Below are 25,567 nucleotides of genomic sequence, written 5' to 3' on the forward strand. Positions count from 1 at the left end.
AGCAGACACAAAACTAATACGAGCTAGACAGCGAATATGGTGTATATCCAGACAGTAGACAGTGCACTATAATCTGCCCAACTTTCAGGTCAAATAAATATTAGATCACTGGATAAGACAGGGGATTACGGTTCAGAGAATCGAAGTAGTTTATGATGAGGAAGTAAAACGACAACTGAAATAGGTATTGTCACGCGTATAGCCTGGTGCTTTTCTTTGTCTTACCACACTGTCTGTGAAATCAAATGTCAATGCTGCATGATTCAAAGATGTAGCATGAGGAGCAGTATCCCTAAGTAGGTGGCATTTTCAAATGCCTTCATGCTACAAGAGTTTTGCATCGTAAAATAATTAACTATGATAATGCTATTAATCAGTATATTACTTCATTCTGAAATTTTGCACAATACAATGGGGATTTGAACACTGAAACCGTTTATGGTTTGCTGTCTTTGCAGGAGTTGTGTTTCACTACAGGGCAGCGACCAGTAGATATACACTGAACTTTGCAAGTGCTCAACAGGCTTGTTTGGACATTGGGGCAGTCATAGCCACACCAGAGCAGCTCTTTGCGGCTTATGAAGACGGATTTGAGCAGTGTGATGCAGGGTGGTTGTCTGATCAAACTGTTAGGTAAGAGGCCTGGGCCTAAAAGCTTTTCAGAATTAATATGCCAGGGACAGTGCCTCTCACCTCTCCCTTGCTTTCCTAGATATCCCATACGGGCTCCCAGAGAAGGCTGTTATGGAGACATGATGGGGAAGGAAGGGGTCAGGACCTACGGATTCCGCTCTCCCCACGAAACCTATGACGTGTACTGTTATGTGGACCATCTGGATGGTAAGACATTTAGCTTTCTAGAGCTTCCTATGAATTTAAGAGAAAACCAGACAAGAGCATGGAGCAAGTCTCCAGGCTTGTTTGCATTCCACACGGCAGCATTTTATTTCCATGCCTGTATGATTTTGTGGTAAGATAAGCCAAAATTACAGTGGGCAGGTTAGGAGGGCGGTGTAAATGGTTATGCAGGATAGAAATATCTTAGCCAATGGCAGGCTCTTCCCAGTCATGCTGCCTTTTTAGAGCATTCAGAATAGAAAACTGGTAGGTTGGCACCTATTCCTGTGAGAGGCAGGTAGAAACCCTGTGGTGACAAGCTGCTGTGACTCCAAGCGAAGATAAACACCACTCCCAACCGCAGTAAACACTATCAACCCGCAAATGAGGTGGTATCAGATTTCTTCTCCCGTCTCCTTTGTCACATGGAGTTTTCAGGGAAGTCATTCATCTAACCAATCCACACATTCAAAATGACATCAAAAACACCGACTGTTGTAGGTAGCCTGCTATCTGCCAGGGACCTGAAATTCAATGTAGATAAAACTTTTCTTTTGAAGATGGCAGAGTCTGGTTAATTTTAGCTCTGTCGTTTCTCTCTGCCTGAGTAAAGAGTGTTTGCGGTTACCAGTGAAAGTATCTAACGGGTTCCAAGCTGGTTTCCAAAACAAGATACGAGAGATGATGTTTGAGAGATGATGTTTACCACCGTTAGAGGCTGTAGACCTGGGTGAATGGAGCCGATAAATGAAGCAGACTAAAGTCTCAGGCGTTGGTCGCCTTTATTTGGAGCATCAGACATTTAAGAGTAATCACATGAGTACAACCACAAGGACAGATTGCGCATAGTGGGCAAGCTCCATGTGGCATAACATGCTTTTCCATAGAGGCTCCTAAAGAAGGAACCATAGCCAGTCGCAATGGATAATCTGAAGTAAGCACACTCCTATCCAGCACACATGGTAGGCAAACAAAAACACGTAACAAGAACAGTTTCATGTTTTTAAAGAAACTGAAGTCTCAAGACTCTTGTTTTCTTGGAGTTTTCTCACAAGCTTTCCGAATTTTCTACGTATAACTCCATCCTTGGACTGTCTTCCAACAGGATTGAAATGGATTTTATTTTATAGTGACAGTTATCTTAGAAGCCCAGGTCTATAAATAAATGATGTTAAATTGACTTAGTCTTGCAATTTTGACAAGTGTAAAACAAGGTTAGATGAGATAGTCCCTTCCAGCATTAAAATTCTGTGATTCTGCTTGATGTTTTTAATCATTTGTTCGTTATTTTGAGTTTGACTATGTTGGCCAGGCAAGCCTCGTACTCCTGGACTCGAAAAGACATGCCGTTTGACCTCTCACATAGCTGGGGGTCAGATGTGTGCCATTCTGCCAGGCTTTGACTCTACAATTCTGTTCAATGAATGAGGAGTTAAGAGATGTGAGCGCTAGGCTATAAACAGCTCCCATTTTCCTTACGCATTGATTAAATGTGCCTTGAAGGGTACATTAGCATTCTTGTTAAACTGATTTTGATACCAGTAAGTGTGTTTTCTAAGTAACAGATTTCAGTGCCAAAACCTCCTGGTTTTGTACATGGGCAAAGGAAGACATAGATATTAGCCAAACTACTATTGATGCTTATAAAATTAGAACCTTTCTCTTCCTCTTATTTTAACTGATTAAAATATCTTTAAAATAGTTTTTAATAGCAGATTTTTTTAATGGTTACTTGGAATACCTGGCTCCAGTAAATACATCTACTACAATCTCAATATGGTAGAAATTTGTATCATGCTTTTAGATAAGAATAAAATTTCTCAGGACCTCAATGCATGTATTTGAGACACTGCTAAGTCTGCATCAGAGCCAGAGGTAGTTTACGAAAGATATTTGTGAGATCCAATTGATTGGAAAGAACTCTATCCACTCTTACTGATATGGTGAAGATTCAGGCACATATCATAAGCCAAACTTCTTGATACAAAGCCACGTTTGTGTACTCAGGGATCCTTCTGTTGGTCTGTTCTCCAATGTCCCTCAAAGGAGCCGCCTGAGTTCTGCTTTTAAAGGTTGTAGACATTTTGAAAGTCTGGATGGTAGAAGTCTGCCAGGGATCTCTTAGCCACACTGTACCAGTTGGGAGTTGTCTCTCACCGTCTAACTGCAAGCATCATTTTTGGTGTTCAGTAATTAGATTCTGTCAGAAAGTAGCTCTCTGTATATGTATGAAACTTACCATGAGGAAGGATTTGTTAATATATCTATCTATATATCTATGTATCTATCATCTATCTATCTATCTATCTATCTATCTATCTATCTATCTATCTATCTATTATCTATCTATCTATCATCTATCTATCTATCTATCTATCTATCTATCTATCTATCTATCTATCTATCTATTTTTCTATCTATCCATTCATCCTCCCTCCCTCCCTCTCTCCCTCCCTCTCTCCCTCCCTCCCTCCCTCCCTCCCTCCCTCCCTCCCTCCCTCCCTCTCTCTCTCTCTCTCTCTCTTTCTCTTTTTCTTTCTTTCTTCCCTTCCCATGCTGTGTAGCCCGGTTTGGCCTCACACAATCCTCTGCCTTAGTCTTCCTGGTCCTCATTCTTATTTCCAAAGCAGGTGTGCTATATAACATTTGCTTCTGTCTCAGTGTAACCCAGCTCAATTGTATAATGTTACCTGGGATAAATATTTCACACCTTTGATGACTGCAAACTTGTTGTGTGGAAATATAGCATGACAAAATCAACAGACTTTGAACTACATTGTTTTAGTAGATAAAAGTTGGAAGCCAGAGACCAGAATCAATATAAACAGTAGGTCAAACACTTGTTAAAATCTGTGTCAACAGAGTAAGTAGCCAGGCTTTTGTTTCAGACATTTGATGATTCTGGGGACACCACTGTATTTATAACAACCCTGCTGGGGAAGCCTTTTCTCCCTTGTGCATTGCACTTGGGAAATTGAAAAGCTCTTTAGACACTGCTCTTTTCTCTCACTTTGAAATTGAAGTGGAATGACAGTTAAATAAATTTTTATGGCTGGTGATATAAGTGGAAAGTCACACTCATTCCCACAAAGTTTCTCCCATTCCTGTCTAAAAGTTCTTCCTGTTAGCTGAATTGAATTACCAAAAATTCGTGTAAAGAGTTGACAGCACAAAATTACTTCTGTTTTTTTTTTAAATTACTGTTCTAAGAAAAGTTATTTGAAAGTGAGCCAGAATGCCCCCAAATTGGTGCATTCATAGACTTAATAATTTCTGCCCATATTTAGTTGTGTTCAGGGAAGCCAAGTATATGAGAGATGGTGAAGGCAGTTGAAGCTGTAGATACTGGCACTAATTTTTCTTTAAATTTAGTTATCATGAAATGTTACATTAGCAGAACATTAAGCATTTTTTGCTTTCGTAATTTAGAATGTCATATGTACATTGACATTTTTTCTTAAAAGTTAACTAATTATATACATTACAACTAGTTTTCTGACTTTTCTAACGTGGTATTTATAGCATAATTTGGCACATGAATATAATATCTAGTTTTACTTTGAAAAAACAGCTGAGAAAGTATAAAAGGGCCTATATATCAGCTATGCCCACTGGTGAGCACTTCAATATTAGCTTGTGTTATTAAAAACTGTCTAGAGTTTGTGTTGTTTTATTAGATATAATTTAGGACTAGAATAATGTTATTAAAATCAATGGGAACTAGGGTTTTAAATAGGAACACAGAAGTTAAGATTCATGAAATAATCATTAATATATGTAATCTCCGTTTTCCTATCAACTGAATTTGGAAGATATTGAGATGCCTTTAAAGTAGAACTGAGATGATAAAATGATTCAGAAAAATAGATAAAATTTTGAGACCCCAGAGGGCCTGGATTTGTGATGAGGTTACATAAAGCTATTGTAAATTGAGCATGCATTTAATATGTAGCCTACAAGGCATGATCACTTAGCAACATTAACTTGAAAAATACCAGTTGTTGCTCTTCTCTGAGAGAATGGCTGAATAGACTATCTGGCTTAATGTGGATGCCAACATGGTAAGAAAGTAAACTGTACATTGTAGGCTCTGGAAAATATTGAAACTCACAGTTCAGATTATGATTCTATGAAATACATGCTACTCTTACATCACTGTAAGTCTGAAAGGCATAACTCAAGCCGTAGCCTACTGGAGACCAGCAGTACTTAGGAAAGGTGAAGACCCTTTTGAAAGTAGCCTCAAGGGGCTGGAGAGATGGCTCAGAGGTTAAGAGCACCACCTGCTCTTCCAGAGGTCCTGAGTTCAATTCCCAGCAACCACATGGTGGCTCACAACCATCTGTAATGAGATCTGGCGCCCTCCTCTGCCGTGTGGACATACAGGGAGGCAGAATGTTGTATACATAATAAATCTTTAAAAAAAAAAAAAGAAAGTAGCCTCAAGAGGCAGTTCCTTTCTTCAGCATCAGTATAACAAGAGTCGAGCTAGTCATGGTGCTATCTGCCTTTAGTCTCAGCTTATAGAGCTCTGTAAGTATATGGCCAGTTTGGGCTACATTGTGAGTTCCAGGCCAAGCAGGAGTACATAGTGAGATCATTAAAAAAATAAAATCAATAAATAAAGTATTTTTGGAGAAATTCCAATGTTGGAGGGAAGGTGGGCATGAAATCCATCTACTAGCCTAGGCAGTATTGGCATTTGATACCTGCTCTGAAATGGAGTCACACCCATCACACTCTAGGGTAGGCTCCACTCCCAAGAGCAGCTGGACAACTCAAACTGTACTCAATGCGGGTAGATGTGGGAAGAGCTGGGAGGGGAGTAAATGTGATTTAAAAACTACATTGTATGAAAGGTTTAAAGAATTAATAAAATATTATTTAAAAAGAAACACCTTGATGCAGTTCTACCCCGCCATTTACTACTTGTCAGGTCATGGGCAAATTTTGCATCTTTTAAGCTTTAATGGTTACTTCTTTTGTGAAATTTAGAACAATTTAAAGTATTTACTTTTGAAGCATGGTACAGAGATTGAATGAGATAGTAAGAGTTGCTTTTACTACACTGTATGGTACAAGGTTAGTGATTTATAAATCATAGCTGCTGTATACATGTGAAAATGAGAGGTTCTTTATTCCCACTACAGACAGAGATGAAAAGCCTTTGAAGCCACACCTTCCTGTATTAGGCTATAGAGGAGGTAAAGTTTTCTAGGAATGAAGGTTGTTAAATGTTGAAAAGTCTTTGGAAACTATGAAGTTTCATCCCTAGAGATTTCTTAAAAATAGATTTGATGTGAGGTGTTAAGAGTTCAGCGCTCTGTCAAAGCCAGCTGGAGTCATGGCACTTTGAAGGGTGGTTGGATCAGCTGGAAACAGGGCATCGTGAATACAGATCATTGTGAATGTAACTTAATACTGGAACATTGTTGAATACTTAAAAGAAAACCCTGCTAACAAATGGTTTAATATTATCCCTCTGAATCTGTTTGAAATAAATCTGCTCTGATTTGACATTGTCTGCCTATGTCACAGCATTCTGGAGCATTCTGACCTCTTCCTCTCTGCAGAGTCATGCACGCACAGACCCACGGCCGTGGTTGACATCTTTCTAAAGGTGTGCTGTGATTTATAGTGTATCTCTGCTGAAGCTGGCAGTGGGTTAGAAGGTTTGTGTGCCTCGCTGCAGTTATGGCGAGAAGCAATCTTGAGATAAGAAGAGTGGGACCAACTGAAAAGAGCACCCTGTTTCCGCTAATGTAAATGTTCCAGCTAAAAATACCTCAAACTTAAAATCATTCCCCTTTCAAGGAAAATATTTGTTTGGATTTCTAACTCTAATACATACTTGTCAGAAAACAGTTGGCTATTTAAAGTGTTTTATTTTCTCTGCAGATGAGTGGGAGTGTGACGAATGGGGTCAGAGAGCCTCCCTTTGTGGTTGACCCACTGAGTTCTCTTGCAAATGAATCAATCCCAGGCTTGCATCCTGACATGACTGATGGCCTCAGAGTTCCCTCTACTCATGGTAGAGACCTCTGTCCCACCTGCTCGTGGCCTGTGTTTTCTGTGCAGCCCTGCCTTTAGGTTTTGCCTCAGCTCCAGGAGCTTGGTGCCATTCTGGGCCTCAGGCTTTTCCAGAGGCTCCTGGTGTGCTGAGAGACCTTCCCTGAGGATTTTCTCTTTTATCTGTTGTCTCTTTCCTGAGTTCTGATGGGTCTCTAACCTTTATCATCAAGGAACCTTGAATGTATGACAGTAATCACCCCTTAAAAATGTTTGCTTTCAGTTCTTTCTCTTGCTAGTCTGTGAATTCTGGGGGGAGAAAACCCATACAAATTCACCCTTCTATTGTCTCACAGTAGGTCCTCCGTAGACTGAATAAATCAGCAAAATAGATAATTTAATTTTCTATTGTCCTTTATGTAAACTGGAATTTACATGCTCTGTGGGATGAATGGGGCACCAAAGTATTTTATCAAAACAAACGAATCCACAATGAAATGTGAATTTTTAGGTTTGCGTGTCTGGCCCCAAACCTTTCCCTCATTTTACACTGTCTTATGTAGGCAGAGACCATTCGTTTGTTCCCAGCTGCCCAGATCTGAAACAATTACATAGAACTATATTATTTAAAACACTGCTTGGCCAATAGCTTATGCATATCTCTAACTAGTTCTTATATCTAAATCTTAAATTAACCCATTTCTATTAATCTGTGCATCACCACGAGGTCGGGGCCCTACCCGCAAGTTTCCAGCATCTGTCTCCTCTGGCAATCTCATGACTTCTCGTTGACTCTGCCTGCTTTCTTCTCTGTCTCTGCTTGGAATTTCAGCCTTGCTCTATTCTGTGCTACAATAAGCCCAAAGCAGCTTTTTTAGTAACCAATGCTATTCACAGCACATAGGGCGGGGGGGGGGAGGATCCCCATATCAGTCTTACTCAGTGTTCTATTGCTCTGAAGAAACCCCATGATCACAAGAACTCTTCTAAAGGAAAACCTTTACCTGGGGCTTGCTTACACTTTCAGAGCTTAGTCCATTGTTATCATGGCAGGAAGCAAGGCATGCAGGCAGACATTGTGCTGGAGAGAAACTGATTGTTCTACATCTGAATCCACAGACAGCTGGGAGAGAGAGACACCTGAGCCAGGCTTGAGTTTTTGGAACCCCAATTCCATACCCAGTGTCACACTTCCTCTAACAACATCACTGCACCTGCTCCAAGGAGGCCATACCTCCTAACTCCTCACAAGTATTCCACGGCCTAATGACCACACATTCAAATACATGAGCCTAGGGGAGCCATTCCTATTCAAAATATCACATGCACTAGTATTTTCCATTTGTGAATCATTTTGTCACTCGCCTTTGGTTTTGTGGTTCACAAATGGGGTCCGTAACAGTTGTTTTTTTTCTTTTTCTTTTTTTGGTTTTTCGAGACAGGGTTTCTCTATGGTTTTGGAGCCTGTCCTGGAACTAGCTCTTGTAGACCAGGCTGGTCTCGAACTCACAGAGATCCGCCTGCCTCTGCCACCCAAGTGCTGGGATTAAAGGCGTGCGCCACCACCGCCCGGCTCCGTAACAGTTCTTTAAAAGATTTGTTTTATATCATAAATGCAAATTCAATACGTTGACTCTGCGATTCCCCTACCAAACATTGTGCTTCATGTGTTTTTCCACAAGCACAGGCTCTGCCTGGTTGTCACTGCCCCACCACCTCCTCAGACTTTGCCCTTTCTCTACTGTGACTCTAAGTGCATACTGAGCATCTGACCTTCTGCAGACCTCCTGCAGTGGTGCACTGACTGCCATAGAGAACACTCCCCAGATTACTGGTATTAAATAGCTTAGTGCTCCCAGAATTTCCTGATTGGCTCTTCTTGTTTACACTGGGATTTCTTTTCTCCATTGCCAGTTTTATTTCTGAAAAAAATTATAACTCTCAGTTGAGAAAAGATAATAAGTTTCTGTATTTTATTTCTGAGCCAACATCAAGGGATTGTTGTAGGCATGAACATAATGCCTTAGTCAAGAAATTCACGATAGAAATTGTAGATTTTTTTAAAAACTTACCTTTCTTTCTCTCTTTCTTTAAATTGTTGCTTATTACTTTGTATATTACTTGAGAATATTTTCTGAAGTCTGTGAGGTGTCATTTAGACTTTGACCATTTAAACTAGGACTCCTTTGAAGTTAAGTTTTTAATTTTAACCAAATCTAGTTCATCTATTACTGTTGTTCTTTTGGTGTCAACACTAAAATATTGCCACATCGCAATCATAAAAACTTTCCACTGTGTTTCCTTCAAAGAATTCCATGACTTTTTGTTTGTTGCTGTTTTTGGGTTTTGAGACAGGGTTTCTCTGTGAAATAGCCCTGGCTGTTCTGGAACTTACTTTGTAGATCAGGCTGTTCTCAAACTCACAGAGATCCGCCTGCCGCCGTCTCCCAAGTGCAGAGATTCAGAGGCGTGTACCACCATGCTCAGCTGAATTTCATGAGTTTTTCATTTTCTTTCTTTTATTTTAATTCATTTTGAGTTTCTTTTTATATAGAACATTTCCATTTAATGAGTTTTCCAGCCTCTTGAAAACAAATCAAGCAGACATATATTTATTTTGGGGCTCTCAGTTCTACCACATTGACCTACTTGCCCATACATATCCCATTTATTGTCTTTTCTGTTGTGATTTTTGCTATAAAATCTCTTATAGCACAGGCTGTCCACAGCATTTCTGTGTAGTCAAGGCTGGCCTTGAACTGATCTTCCTCTCTCTTCCTCCAAGTTGAGGGTATATATGTAAATCTTGATGCTTGGTTTATAGTATGAATTGCCTTTGTTGCTATAGTTTTGTAGTTAAGTTTGAAATTGGAACATGTGAGACCTCTTCTGTTTTTCTTTTCTAATGTAGTCGCTATTCTGAGTCTCTTGGGTTCCTAAATTAATTTTAGAATCAGCTTGCCAATTTCTACAAGGAAGGCAGCTAGGATTCAGTAGACATTAAGTCTCCAGAGCAAGTGGGAGGATTTTGCCATCATACCAATTGGAAGTCCACGAACATAGGATGCTTTTTTGGAGGGTTAAATATTTGATTTCATGTAAGAAATCAAATTTCGTTTTCAGAGTATAAAATTTGCAAAAGTTTGTACAATTTATTCTTAGCATTATATTTTTGATATGAATGTATATGGATTTTTCTTAATTCTTCTTTCTAATTATCTGCTTCAAGTGTGTAGCAGTCAATTGATCTCTGTCAGCATAACTGTACCCAATCTACCAGTGCTAATTTATGTCTTTGTCTCAACATCAGCTTAGAACAAGTGGGAAATTCGAAAAGCTCATATGTCCCTTTCCAATGTCTTGACTCCCAAATGAGAACCACTGGCTCCTGATGCTGAGCTGGGTTCTGACCTCCAGTGAAGTCCTTCTGCCAGCCCAGAGCCTTCCTGCCGCTGTGTGCAGAAGGCTGGCTGTTCTGCAGGTCATAAGACCCAATTTTAGTGGAACTGACACACATTTGCAGTGCACATAGATAGTGACTCTTTCAGGAATCAGTTAACATGGCTGATGAGATGCTACCACAGCAGCTATAGTTAATTGATTTGTGACTCATAGGATAATGAAAATTCATTTATTCATTTTATCTTAGTAGTGTATATAGGAGTATACATGCATTTGAGTCAAAATCTGACAGAAAGAGCAAAGGAGATAGCCTTTGAAAAAGTTTAAGTCAATACTTCGAAGTCAATAATTATGTTGACTTGCTGTTAACACCATTAGGTCTGGCATATTTGGCAAGTGATTTTGACTCATGGCTACTTAGATGTTCATCTTCTCTGGTTACTTCCTGTTCACTCATTTCAGTCAACAATAAGCTGCTCACATGTAGGGTTTACCCAAATCACAAGGTTATATGTACATATACATACATACATACATACACATACATACATACATACATACACACATATAAATTTCATAGTGTAACTTAAAACCAAAGCAGGGATTTTGCTAGTTTACCGAACTGATAGTCACAATACATAGGTCGGTATAACAGGACCAATTAGCATGTGTGGAAAAAAAAAGAAGCTTAAAATTTTTGATGCCACCCAGAAAATTCCCTGGTTCAGAAAACCATGGTGATGCTTCAGTTTTGACCACTGAGAGCAGCCATCAGCTTCCTTTAGTATCCCAGGATTGCTTTGGACTTAGGTTTCGAACAGTTCTGCTGTGTCTCCTGGGAAGACGTGTTAACGTCTGAACACCAGGGATCACTTTTCAAGCTTTAATTTGTTTCGTCATTGCTTTCGGGTTCAGTATGTGTCACCTTGTAGTCTGCCAAGAAGCGCCTTTTCCATCCTGCACTCAGAGCATGGAAAAAGCACAGGCATGCTCCGTTCCAAGGAGTCCTGGGTGGCTACTGGTCAAACTAAGGTAATTTTTCTTAATATTTCTGATGATGGTAATTCCTATGATTAAGAAAGTTCTAGTTTGTGCAATGCTAGCATATATTAAAATCTAAACAAAATTTCTTCTAGCTCTTTCTAGACCAGTGGTTCTCAACCTTCCTAATTCTGTGACCTTTTTAAAACAGTTCCTTTTTGTGGTGACCCCCAACCATAAAAGTATTTTCATTGCTACTTTATAACTGTAATTTTGCTACTATCATGAATTGTAACGTAAAAATCTGACATACAGGGTATCTTACATGAGACCCCTGTGAAAGGGTTGTGACCCACAAATTGAGAACCAGTGTTCTAGATCCTCCCTGGAGAGCTAATCAAAAGAAGAGTAGGTTAAAACACTTTAAAAAAAATTCACACAGCTGTTCTGAGAAAGCCACTCCCAGAACTTTGCAGTGGATTTCTTGTCAAAGTATAAAAAAATCATTGTTCTAGGAGGCAGCTGTCTGCTGCATCCAAGATTCCCTTGATTGCTCAGGTACACGTGAGTAGGAGAGGCAATAGATGGAGTTGTCCTGTTCTAGTGAAGTTTGAGTTTCCTTACCAAAGGCTCTGTGCCTTCCTCCTAAATGCCAAAGACGGTGCTGGGGTACAAACATATGAATTTTCCTTATTTTCTGGAAGACATGCGTCTGTTGCATAAAAGAGATGACTTCCTCCATTTGGTTTAAATTGCTGACTTAGATACGTGACTAATGAACCGTACCCTGGTTCTCTTCTTCACTCACTGTCCTTGAGAGAACCATGGGAGGCAACTGGCTACGTACTTGGATTTGGTTCTGTCTGGTAACCTGGTTCACTTTTTCAGTTTCTGTGAACAGGCTTCCTAGTATCTACCAGATTTTAAGATTTCTTCCCTATGAATCTCTTGTGAATTCTCTATTTCATTGAACTACGTGTCCTTGGAGCAAAAATTTCCAGAATATTTCAGGAGATGAACCCATGGACAAATGTCCTGCTTGGATATTCGGTGACAGAGGAGGTGTGGCTTTCCTTGTGTAGGCAGTGTGGTGGCTCTGGGCTGAACCTTAACCGCGATTGCAGAATACTAAAGCACAATAATACAGTTGTTTGAGGCAGGCTTTGTTATATCATTAGGGCTTTGAGATGAGCAGAGGTAATGTTTTTACTAAAAATACTATGGTGTAGGAAGGCTTATGTCCTTAATTTTGAAGCAGAGTTAGAGTTAATATGTTTTCTTTCCTTTTTCCTATTACTCCAAAATAACAACTATACCATAGAGGGTGAGTGACTACATTTTACCTTTATGAATATTTTTTTTCTATCCTTGCCTTAAAATAACCTCAAACAATCTTGTTAAATATTCCACTTTCATCCAAGTGACATGATATGCTCTGTAACTTTTTTCAGTTTTTTTAAGTATTCACAATATTGGGGGCTAGAAAGATGGCTTAGTGTTTAAGAGTACTTGGTGTTCTTACAGAGGACCAGATTTAGCTCCTAGAACTCACATTGCCTCGCTTACAGCTGGTATCTCTAGCTTCAGGGACTCTGACATCTTTGGGCTTCTGAGAGAACATACACACAGAGAGACACATATACATACATACATATAAATGAAATAAAAATACATATAAAATGTAATGTAAATGAAATTAAACCGTGCAAGTTTGGAAATGTCCTACAGATAAACAAAGAGGAAATTAATTAGTCTTGGGACCACAGAAGTTCAACTAGTAAAATCATTCTCTGATATTACAGAGAAAAGGGAAGTCATATCCTGCAAATGAGTTAAATCACTGATGTAAGGTTAAATTTGATGTTAATTCTGACACAGAAAATTTAGTACATAGTTCTTGATTGCTGAGTAAAAATGGCATTTCCCCTTCTAACCAGTTTGGCAATAACTAAATCTTTATTCATTTTAATACCAGCCATGTTTGACCTTTAAAAGTGGTATCTAGTTATCCTGGGGTCATGGTTGCGTATTAGTCATTTCTCTGGTTCTGTTTGTAGAAGTGGAGCTGTCCTTAATGACTGGGATTCTTTGCTTCAGCTGACTGGCAACTCAATCTTGATGGTCTCAGGGAAGAGTAGTGTTTTCAGAACAGAGTGTCAACAATGCAGGAACTGAGATGCCCAGAGTGATGTCAGCTGCGCCAACAAACCCATGTGTTCTGACTTTGAGGGACAGATGTGGGCATGTCCTCCCTAAATGTGCATCCATTCCAGGCCAAGCCAGGGGTGATACTGAGGAAAGTGAGGCTGCTCAGGGGGACATCTCCCTCCAGTCTTCCCAAGTTGCTTTGTGCCAAGTCTATTGATGAAATTCAGTGAGTGTCCCAGGTGGCACCAGAATTAATTTTATTTAATATGTTTCTTGAGGAGCATGGAGAAAGACACTATTTCTAACAAGAACAAGAAATGTCATTTATTTAATACATATTGTTGAGTGCACCCTGTGTAACTGGTAGAAAGCTTTTTGATGTGTTTAAAACTGATGGGAGTAGGGGTTGGCACTGCAGGAGGAGGGGTTGGCACTGCAGGAGGAGGGGTTGGCACTGCAGGAGGAGGGGTTGGCACTGCAGGAGGAGGGGTTGGCACTGCAGGAGGAGGGGTTGGCACTGAGGAGTAGGGAGGCAGAAGATGCTCTTTATGTGCATTTTTCGATTTAAGATTACTGTTGTTACTGTTTGTCGGTCTAAAGACTATAATAAATAAACTTATTCTTAACCCCCCCCACCAAATAATTTTCTTCCTCTTTATCCCACAGCTCTTAGTATGAATTTTGTTTTCTTTTTCTCGTATAAATTTTGGATTTATAGGAAGAAAAGCTGGTATATATATATATATATATATATATATATATATTGGCCATTTTTTCCTATGACTAATTTTTTTCTCATAAAACTATAACATACTTAGACTAATGGCCCCATTTGTTTTAAGCAGTTGGCTTGTTCCATCTGGCTTAAATCTACTGTAGACTGTGAATTGACATCCTAAGAACTCTGTGTCCTTATTGTCTTATAATGTACAGAGTTAGACATCGCCTCTGAGTTATAGAAACAGGGACCGGCTTCTGCAATACTGGCTTGTTAAAATTTTAGCCTCCTCTGCATCTCAATGTTACTCCTTCCTTTTAAAGTTAAATTTATTTAGGTGTTCTTCAATGTTTCGTCTGACTTTGAGCCATTTGTGCTTATATCTTAAAAGCATCATTTAAATTGAGTCAAATTATTCTGAAAAAAATTGTTGACACTGGTTGCCCAAATAAAAATACAGGTTTAACGGCTCAAATTTCCAGAATTATATCGCAATATGATGACGAAAATGAGCAGTTGCCTTTGCTCATTGGATCCAGTGATGAGCACAGCAAGTGTTCAGGATTTGCTTGCTAATCGATCAGCAGGTAGTAGAGCATATTGATCTCGCCAGAAACCCTGCTGACATTTCTGGTGATTTTGTGAAAATTAGAGTATCTGTCTTCTTCTCTGGGTAGAGCAAGTAAGAAGAAAGTGAGCAGGGAAAGATTTCCCCCATAGAGGCTGTGGTCCCTTTAACTGTTCAGTGGCACATACTTGGCCTCGCGTTGCTGAACGACTGTGACCTGCAAATTTGTCACAGCAATACTGAGTCAGGGATACAAGGCAACGAAGAGTCCTTTAATTCTCCCTGCTTCTATTCTTTTCCAAATCAGATTTCCAGGGACTTTTCTTGTCCAGGAGTCTGGTCTGGATTAAACTGTTTCAGCAGTAGTAATACGAGGGAAGAGGGAGTCAGAGAACTACTGACTAATCTTAGGGTTCTTTGAACAGGATGTTGAAGAGTCACTTGGAAAGGTCTCGTTCTTAATGATTTATCAAATGTTATTAGCAAGTGAATGCTTCATCAACCTTTTGGAAGGAAATATATGTAGATATACAGACACACATATACTCATCCACACACATACATACACAAACACTTACGTAGAATTAAATTTGTGTGATGTATTATTTTTATTATATGGTAATAATAGCTTTATTGAAGTAACTCTGTTTCTACTTGCTTTATCGTATAAGAAGCTTCCTCCTTACTGCACAAAGACTCACACATCCCCTCTACATTTATCAAAACAGGAACAGAATGAGTAGTAAACCTAAAGTTTTTTTCTCCTTCTTCTTGCTCCAGGTGACGTGTTTCACATCACTGCTCCCAATAAGTTCACCTTTGAGGAGGCTGAAGAAGAGTGTGAGAACCAGGATGCCAGGCTGGCAACTGTTGGGGAGCTGCACGCAGCTTGGAGAAACGGCTTTGACCAATGCGATTACGGGTGGCTGTCGGATGCCAGTGTACGGCACCCTGTGACTGTGGCCAGGGCCCAGTGTGGAGGCGGTCTCCTTGGGGTGAGAACCCTGTATCGTTTTGAGAACCAGACATGCTTCCCTTCCCCTGATAGCAGATTTGATGCCTACTGCTTTAAACGTAAGTGTTTGATATCTTTCTTAAAAATAGAGATTTAAAAGCTGCAGCAAAGATATTCATTAAGGTTCAAGTAGATGTTGGGATGGATTCTGAATCCTGTACGGTGTGCATGGATTAGAAATAGTTTAGTGACTTAGACGCAACAAACTTGATATCAGAACAATGGTTAAAACAAGACAGGGAGTGTGGCAAGTGGTTTGTTCTGGAGGAGGATGGGAATGCCAGATTAGAGTCTTCACTGCACCCTGCTTTACCAAACATCACAGAACACAACCTAGATTCTCATTTCCTATTAACTGAGGCCTTTACATTCAGTCTCACTGTTGGTATAACTATGTTAAGCCAACAGAATCTGAGTTAAGCATTTGAGTTCTGTTTATGTTGCCTTTGATATCATTCTCACCAGAAAAAGCCGGCAGTTTAAATTTAAGTGACTACAGGTGAGTATTATTTTTGCTGAAATTTAAAATAATTATGTTCAATTCATACCTAAAAATGAACAATACGATCAAATAATCAATATAATTCATACATCTCATTTAGCTTTGAGTAACGGAATATGTATCTTTTAGTGATTATTTTTGCTTTTAATTAATTAAAGTACAATATAGACTCTTTGCAACATGTAGCATTAATTAGCTACACTTAGTTAAGTTTACCTTTTAAAATTAATTTTTAAATAGCATTCATGCTATGCATGTTTTGATTTTTAGATATCCTTAAATTACTTTTAAACATTAACCACATTTAGTAGTATGAAAATTATAGAGTGCTTAACTAAACAATAACTAGTTAAAACTTTTATGGTGATATTTACTCTAGGGTTTGTATTATGTCAGCTAAATAACATAGTTTAGATATTCTAGTAACCTGGTGAGAGTTCGACATTGACGAATATAGTAATTAAATATCTATAAGACAGGGAGTGTTTGGAACTAGCTTACTAATTCTTCTTGTTGGAGTAATAGGTAACTAAAACAATTAGAAAATATACTAGTTGGTTACTAATTGGTTTCTAGAGTGAAATATGCAGGCATTTTTTAGGGAGAAAAAGACAGAGCCATGAGCCCAAGCAGGGTGTCGGAAAAGGATTGGATCCCTTGACTGATAGAAGAGTGGAAAGGTTTCGTTCACAGACTTCTGTCTCCCCACTAGGCTGCCTCTGCCTAAATCTCAGCTTCAGACTTGCGCCTCTGTTATAGCCATATGTTGTGTATTAGCTTAATTCAAGCTGGCTGATCCATGAAAGGCCTAGCAAATGTTAGCTTTTCTTCCCAGGCATTGAAACTAAAACCAAAGTTTTCCATAATTTTTTTTTTTAAAAAAACAACAATTAAAATGAAAAAGTCTTATCTTAAATGTAGTCATATATGCACGTATGCATATACAGCATGCATATTCATTTATGCCAAATTCTGTCATCAATGATATTCATAAAAATCAGGTTATAAAATGACTTTCCCCTTAAGTTACTGATGTGATGAAGGAATAGTCTTGGACTGATGGTGAGAAAGGGATGGGACTGGAAAAGTTCTAAAGGGGGAATAGAGGGGTTACTCTGACTATTGAACTTCACTAGTTTTTCCTGCACTGCATAAAATTAACAACAGGAAATAAAACCACATTTCTTCCTTGAGGGTAAAATGGAAACCCATGCTTATCTGTAGCCATAGAGAGTATCATTAAAGAATTTATCCTGGCAGATTTTAAATGCTTATCTAAATAAATTTACATGGATACATAAAAAGAAAAGCCCTTAGATTTAAATAGGTTGGCCACGTTAAATTAGATATTTAATCTAATTTAACTTAGATTAAATACAAAAGTGGTTGATATTTATTTTTTCTATTCATTTACATATATAGAATTTTGGAATAAATTCAGTAATAAATCCCCTATGTAAACTGAAGTACAGATTTTTGTTCATTTCTTCTGTCCTTAAGACTGTCTTTCCTAGTTTGTTGATCACAGAAGAAGTTAGAAAGTGGCAGTGGCAGCAGCTTCTTCCAGCTTCTAGTGCATTTTACGATACTTCTTTTTAATAGGTATATAAGATTGAAATTATTGCCAGATGATTTGTCTGATACCCAATTTTTCTGTGTAGTCCCGTGGTCACCAAGCATGCCCTCCTCTGCAGCCCTTGAAGTGGTGACTGTGTTGTGCAGCTGTCTTGTTAAGTTGAAGAAGAGATGTTTGCACGCTGTAAAGCACTGGTTTTGTCAAACATAGAAAGTGGGTTTTCAGGCCGCTTAGTAAATAGATAGTTCAAATCTTATTTTGTTCTAATTCCTTTTCCTTATAAAGGCAGTTAATAGCACACATATAATAGCTGATAATGTGCAGATAGAAATTAGCTGGTCAAATAGATTTGAAAAACAGGCAACTAAATGCCTTTTAAAAATAACCTTTCTAACCTTTTCTGTGATAAAAACTGTCTACTTCCTAATTTTCTTTGGCTTCAGGATTAAAAACATTTTATGAAAGAATTTAGTGCAGAGTTTTGAAATTTCATGTGAAATATCTCCAAATTTAAATGAATCAAAATACTTGAAGACTTTTGAAAATTTCCTGATGCATGTCATTAAGGATCTCCACGAGAGGGAAAATGCCACATTTCCTAAAAACATCATTCTAATATTCTTTAGTTTTAACTCTTAGTTTGTTTTTAATTAAAATTTGAACATCAGAATTTGGGCTATTCTTTTTTTTTTAAAAGTTGTTGATCAAATTTTAAAAAGCAGCATTTCTATTGAAGATAGTTCCTTGGTTGTCTCTCTACATCTCCTCCAACTTGAACAATTCCACTGATGACAGTTATAATGTCTAAACTTCTAGTTACCATTTGATCTGGTTTTGTTCTTCTTGTTTCTCCTTCTCTCATTAGATTTGGAACTAGAGTCTAGAGCAGGTTCAATTGGTTCCCCACACTTCATATGCTTTCATGTTTATAATTAGGCTATTCTAATCTATGATCACGTCTAAACAACTCTATGCCATTAGGTACCAAATGGAATAGTTCTTATTTTGTATTTCACAATGTTTCCTGCTTATTGAGTGACTCAATTTACCATCCAACCACTTGTAGAACTTTAAACTGGCAGATAAATTGAATCCTACTGTATCAACATGACACGTTCCTCACATGTGACCTTCTAGTCGCACTGTGGAACACCCACTGACTGCTCTTGTCCCGTGTCCCCGTGTTTACACTCACACACGGTTCCCATATAAAAGACTCGAGTCAGCGTCGGCCATTTCTCTAAAACGTAGATCGTGTAGGAGCTAAACAGGTCACTATGCTGGTGATACGGGTTTCCATTGTGTTAGGAAAGTCTGCCTCATGTGTCATGATAGAAGAAGCACGGAGAAGGTAGTCCATAGGATGTAGAACACCATAGCGTGCTGATGTGAAACATCTGTGTGGCAGACAGCTGCAAAGATTGCAAGGGAGTATCTGTGGGAAAGAAAGCATGCTGATTTTTGTTGGCTTCCTCAATAATGGCATTGAAAAAAAAAATAGAAGTTTTTCAAAATCCAAGTGTCTAATGTGAATGAAACTAAGGGAGGGGATACTCGTACAACAGTCTAGAATTGTATTCTTCTCCTTAGAATAATGGTCAGTAAAGTAAGCAATGGTTTTATTTGTAGGCTATTTCTTTGTAGATGGTGTTCTAAAAGATTGTTTCCCTTTTTTTTTTGGGATGGCTGAAGCAAGTGGCACACATTATCAGATACACTGAGTTTTGATGGCAGTCAGCTGTTAGGTTGATGAGAAAAGTCACCCAACCCCAAAAGGAAGTCTGAGGTTTTGCATTTCAAGTCATAGAATTAATTAACTTAATTGTAAGCAGACTTTCTTAAATAGGACTCTAAAATTATTAAACCCTCCTTTCCCCCTGAAAACAAAGTCGCATAAATCCTGGCTTTTGTAAGACAGGCACAGCGAGACTCAATGGTCTCACCTTACTGTGCAGCGAGGCTAGAGGAGAGAGACAGAAAATTAGTCATAATTGACAATGACATGTGCTTATTTGATTTAAAAAATCTGAGTCCATTTTTAAAATGCTATAAAAATATTTCCTTAGGATTAAATGGAGAGTTGCTAGATTGAACAGGAGGACCAGATCCACAGACTTTCACTTGGACCCAGTTTGATGCCACCTTCTCCTAAGTTAATTTCATTGGCCATGAAAAATGCTCTGAGGGGAAAAGTAAAATTACAATTCTGCTGTTATTAATAATAATATGATTGAATTTTCTCTAATATGAAAGTGCCTAAGAGTTTGTATTATGTTTCCATGGGAACATTTTCCATACATATTTTTTACTATTTCCCTAAAGAATGCAGTTATAAGACAAACATGAAATCTGGCAGTTAAGTGAGGTAACCGTGATGGAATTTCAGAGGATAGAGAATTCAATTAAAAGAAAACTAGTCGACACATTTTAGGCCTTTAAGTTGTTCTTGTCAATCAAAATTGACTAATGTTTGTGCCAGGAAATAAATGCAGAAGCAGCTTATTGCTATTTTTTGTTTTAAAAAAAAAAGAGGGGGGAGTTCATACAACACTCTTTTCAACGTCCCAGTATTCTTTTGGGTTAATTTCTTTTTAAGTATAAAAGGATAAGCACGAATGGATTTTTAAAGAACATATGTTATAGTGTAAAGGAACACCACATTTTCACCAGAACACTGATGTATTTGGACTTTTAAAATGGTTTGGAGAATATTAAGCGCTAATAACAAATTCCAGCCCCTCTCCCAAATTAGTACTTATAGCCTTGTTCAGATTTAGGATAAAATCGTATTAGCTTATCATGGAATTCTGACAGAACATGTGAAGGTTTTAAAAGGCAGCCAATTTTGATTCTCAGTGGTTCTTTTTGGGGTAAGATCCAGTCCTTAGAGTTTCCTGAGGCAACAGTTTCTAATAGAGAGGACCAGCCTTAAATACATGGCCACTTCACATCATAGAATGTATCAAGATGGCGGACGTGAGTTCCTCGCGACAGTTCCCTGTAAATTCACTGGCAACTCATTTTTGATTTTAAAAAGTACTGATTCTTTTGAAAAACAGTCTTTGTACACTAAGATGCTCCATTTCCTGTGTTGAGAAGTACTTTTATTTATAACATTGTCATTTTTATATACAGCTTAAATTTCCTTAACTCAGTCATTCTCGATAAGCCTGTAGCCATTATAAAGTAGCCTTTTATAATGACAAGTGTACTTTATGTAGCATGTGCTCACTCTGTGATGATCCCGCCCCCCCAGGAATTTGTAGTGACAGGCTGAAGATTATCTTGTAGCTGCTTTATTTCCTATATTTGTGTTTCATGCTAATGTAAGACTGAAACCAAGGCCCAGGATAAATACAAACACAGTGTGCAGATGTGCTCAGCAAACAGTAGGACTACAGCAAATGCCAAACCAGCCTCTGCCAGATTTGCTGTATGGTCTTCTGGCAGCACGCCTCCAGAGTTGAAAGGAAGATGAAGTCAAATGTCCAACACCTGGAACCAAATGAAGAGCGGGTATTAAAAGTTTAATATCCTGTTTTTATGAAAGTCTACACATTATGGACAATGCCATGGTTTATGTGTCACGTGGTTCCATTTGATGTGGCTTTCTGTTGTTTTGCAGTCTGAAACACTCCCTGTCCCCTGAGACACTTTGCAGCTTGAAAAGAAGGCAATATTTGGAGAAAGCTAAGCCGCAGGGGACATCCGTCCCCAGATAACAAAGCCAAGTTCTCCTTCTAAGTTTTGTGGTGCTACTGTAGCTCATTACAGATAACCATTTATGAAAATTCTGTGTTAGTAGCTTTTTGGCATCCACTTATCTTAAAACACAAGATGTTCATTTACTTTTGTGAGAACGATTATTTGTTCAATCAAGTATAATAACATTTGCAATACAGTACAACTTACCAGTTTATGATTATTCATTAAGTGATCACTTATCTTCTTTTGCATTAATTTCAAGTTTAGATTTTAGACTCCTTTGTATCAGAGATCACTTGGTCCACTTAAAACACTGGTCATGCAATTCCATATTAGTGACTTGTCTAATTAATTCTTTGAAATTATTTTTTAGCTAAACAGAATATATCAGAGGCAACCACCATTGAAACGAATATCCTCGCAGAAACTGCATCACCCAGTTTATCCAAAGAACCACACATGGTACCTGACAGAGCTACACCAATCTTTCCGTTAGTCACCGAATTACCTATCATTACCACATACTTCCCTCCTGCAGGAAATATAGTCAATTTTGAACAGAAATCTGTAGTCCAGTCTCAGGCTATCACAGACAGATTAGCCACAGAGTCACCCATACCTGCTGGGAGTACCAAGAACCACTGGGATGTCGATGACTATTCGCCTTCTGGGCCAGAACCACTCGGGAAGCCAGATATATCTGAAATTAAGAAGGAAGGACTCCAAAGTACAACTGTCATCTCCCAGCATGCTTCTGGCTCACAGGATGGAATTACAGAAGATATGCAAACACATGAATCAGTGACACAGATTGAACAAATAGAAGTGGCCCCATTAGTGACATCCACAGAAATCACAAAGCACATTTTTTCCAAGGAATTACCAGCATCTGAAGCGACATTGGAATCCACAGAAGTGACCCCGGAACAGAAAACTGAAATGTCAACAGTAGACACCACTCCTGAAGTGGTGACCACAAGTCAGTATGGATTTACCTCGAGAGAAGGTAAGAGTGGAGACAGAACACTGACAGTTAGGTCTGGTCAGAGCACCCAGGACTTCAGCCAAATACGCGAGGTCGTCACGGTATCAAAGACATCAGAAGACACTACCTACTCCCAGCCAGGGGACTTAGAGTCCATTGCAACGTCAACAGTTGTTTCACCTTTAACTACGCTTGACATAGATGGATCACTCAGAGATAAAGAGAAAGAACCAAAAACTAATGACAAAGTGACTGAAGATCCTTTTGGTCAATCACAGCCTACAACCCCTTCGCCATCAGAGCATCTTACAGAAGGAGAGTTGTCTCCCTTTTCTGGTGACATGGTATCAGCAGAGGGAATATCCACAGTTGTTTATCCTTCGTTGCAAACAGAAGTGACAGAAGGAAGAGAAAGAACAGAAACACCAAGACCAGAGCTAAAACAGGAAGTGTACACAGTTAATGAGATACAAGAAAAGATCACCAATGATCCATTTATAGCGATAACAGAAGAAGGCTCGTCTGGGATGAAGCTCTTTACGTCTCCCTCAGAACAAATTCATTTTACAGAACCTTCAGTTGAAGAATCTGTTTCCCCAGCGTTGACAACTGGAAAGTTAAGCGTGAAGCCAACAGAAGCCAGAGATGTAGAAGAAATGGCAACTCTGACTAGATTAGACACAGATGCGACAAAGCCCGCCCCAGACGTTACAGCAGCCCATTTGACCCACAGTACTTTGAATGTGGAAGTGGTCACAGTATCAAAATGGTCATGGGAAGAAGATAATTTAACTTCAAAGCCTTTATCCTCAACAGAGCTTGCCCGCTCTACAACATTGCCTCCTGTCTTACTTAGCACGGTAGGAACAAAGGGAAAGGCTAAAGAAACCCCAAGTTTTCCAGATGTAGGAGACCAATATACTCTTTTCCCAGATAGTACTCAAAAACCATCAGAAAAGGTTTCCGAGGAAGATTTCCCATCGGGAGAATTCACAGTTCCTTTTCAGCCAGCTCCGTCAGTTGGTAGTGCCGATGTGTCAACTTTGAGAGAGTCTACAACTGAAGACGGGGTGCTTCCCACCACAAGCACAGAGGACCAATTCATCACTGCAATTGCGGAAGGAAGTGCTTGGGGTGAAGATGCAGACGCCTCCAAGCCACTGTTTACTCTCCCCCCATTTGCACACACCTCCTATGTTGAAGGATTGGCCTTTGTTAATTACAGCAGCACCCCGGAGCCCACTACTTATGTAGACAAGTCCCACACCAGTCCTCTTTCTGTAATTCCCAAGACAGAATGGAGTGTGTTGGAGTCTTCTGTTCCCCTAGAATATGAGGTTCTAGGCAAATCCGATCAAGATATCGTTGAACAGACTCACCTAGAAGCCACCACGCCTCCTGAGGCTTTGAGAACAGCAGAAACCACACAGGGAGAAAGCCTGGAAGAACTGCAGACAGTAGAGAGCTCCTTTCCTGTTCTCCGTTCTACTGCAGTCATGACCAAGGAGACAGTGGCATTTAAAGAAGAGGGGGAGGGATCAGCATATACTGTCTCTGAAGACACATGGACGACAGGTTTGGAGAGAGTCCCCGGTTTAGAAACTACTCCAGCTGGAACAACTGAGCATGGTACATCTTATCCACCCGGTACAATAATGCAGCCCAAAGTGGAAATGGAGACAGTGGTGCCCCTAGTATCAACCATTAGGCCAAAGGAAGTTTCAAGCCCAGAGCCGGAATTAAAGTATGAAGCAGAAGGTAGTAGTCTGACAGAAATTGCCTCAACGCTGAGGCCTCTTAGTACTCAAGTCACACAGCTTATGCAGGAACCTACTGAGGAAGGCAAAACGCCATCCCTAGATGATACAGATTTGGGCTCAGGATTATTTGAAAGACCCGGAGCCACCGAACTCCCAGAATTTCCAATAGTTCCAAGTGATCCCAGTGCCTTCCCTTCGATAGACAGCCTTCACAGAACGTCACCCTCCAGGCCCTCTTCATTCCCTGCAGAACTGCCTGACGTGGAGGAGCCCACTGAGAAAACCACAGGTGACATTATACTTCGTAAAGAATCTGTAACGCAACCCCCTCCCACAACTCTCACTGATATCATAGCTAAGGAACCAGAAACTGACATTGACCAAGAGGATCACGTGACCTCAAAGCCTTGGGTAACACAGCCAACAAGACCACCCACTGTGGGAAGGAAAACAACCTCCAAACCTCAGGCATTGTCTACTTCACCAGCCCCAACAGGGACAAAATCCCGCCCTGACATAAATGTTTATATTATTGAGGTCAGAGAAAACAAGACAGGTAAGTCTTTGCTTTCAAGGCAATCAGCATTTTATCTTGAAAGTTAAAATAACCACCGTAACAAATGCCGCCATTAGGCGCTGATAACTGGAGTGTCAAAAATGTGTTAGCTTCATGCAGCTGTACAAGAATTGGAAGGCTATGTTAAAGCGTTGGGAAGAATGTTAGCCACAGTTTTATTTTGCAAGTCGTAAGAAGCCCTGCTTTGTCATCTAATACAACCACTTCATCACTGTTGCATCACTTCAGACCGCGCAGAAGCGAGTGTTTTAATTTCAATGTCTTTCCATACCTTACTACTCAAGTGTAGCACTAGACTGTGCTAACATTCCATTGGTCTGCAGCCATTAACCCCTAGCACTCACGTGTAAACGGCTAAATGACTTTGCACATCCATCCCTAGGGCTGACTGAAAGATCCTAAAGGTTTGTTTTGTTTTTTTCTCTTCTAGGATTTTGCAGGTTTGTCACACATACGTGGTGGAATGGGTAATTGGTCTATTTTGATGCGAATTTAACATTTTCAAGATGTTGACTGTTTTCAGGATATTTCTAAAATGCAGCTTGAACTGCTGAGAACCAACACAATCTAGCTAAGTTCTAGAAACTGCTTGGAATCGTTAACAAGGGTAACTTTTAGAAGGTGGATTTGTGAACGTTATCTTTTCTTCCTAAAACTCAGCTCATGATGTCTGTATTGTGATTTCATTGTCTCCTCTAAAAGCGGTTTATCTGCCCTGGTTGACACTTGCAGTTGTCATGGTCAAACACGTCTTAGTCTTCCCTGGAAGTGAGAGTGCACCATC

General features: G+C 39.4%; 1 protein-coding gene across 3 annotated transcripts in view; it reads left to right on the top strand.

Moving 5' to 3' along the window:
- Vcan (versican) overlaps window positions 1-25,567 on the top strand; it is a 98,618-nt gene that overhangs the window by 19,656 nt on the left and 53,395 nt on the right. For 2 of the 3 annotated variants that reach the window (XM_057789528.1, XM_057789530.1), the window contains exons 4-7: window positions 459-633; window positions 713-840; window positions 15,444-15,737; window positions 21,835-24,762. In XM_057789528.1, coding sequence (XP_057645511.1) covers window positions 459-633; window positions 713-840; window positions 15,444-15,737; window positions 21,835-24,762 — 3,525 coding nt within the window. The remainder of the gene's footprint in view (window positions 1-458; window positions 634-712; window positions 841-15,443; window positions 15,738-21,834; window positions 24,763-25,567) is intronic. The other variant, XM_057789529.1, reaches the window with a different exon arrangement.

The sequence above is a fragment of the Chionomys nivalis genome, chromosome 15 (assembly GCF_950005125.1).
Source record: "Chionomys nivalis chromosome 15, mChiNiv1.1, whole genome shotgun sequence".
In the NCBI taxonomy this organism is placed as follows: domain Eukaryota; kingdom Metazoa; phylum Chordata; class Mammalia; order Rodentia; family Cricetidae; genus Chionomys; species Chionomys nivalis.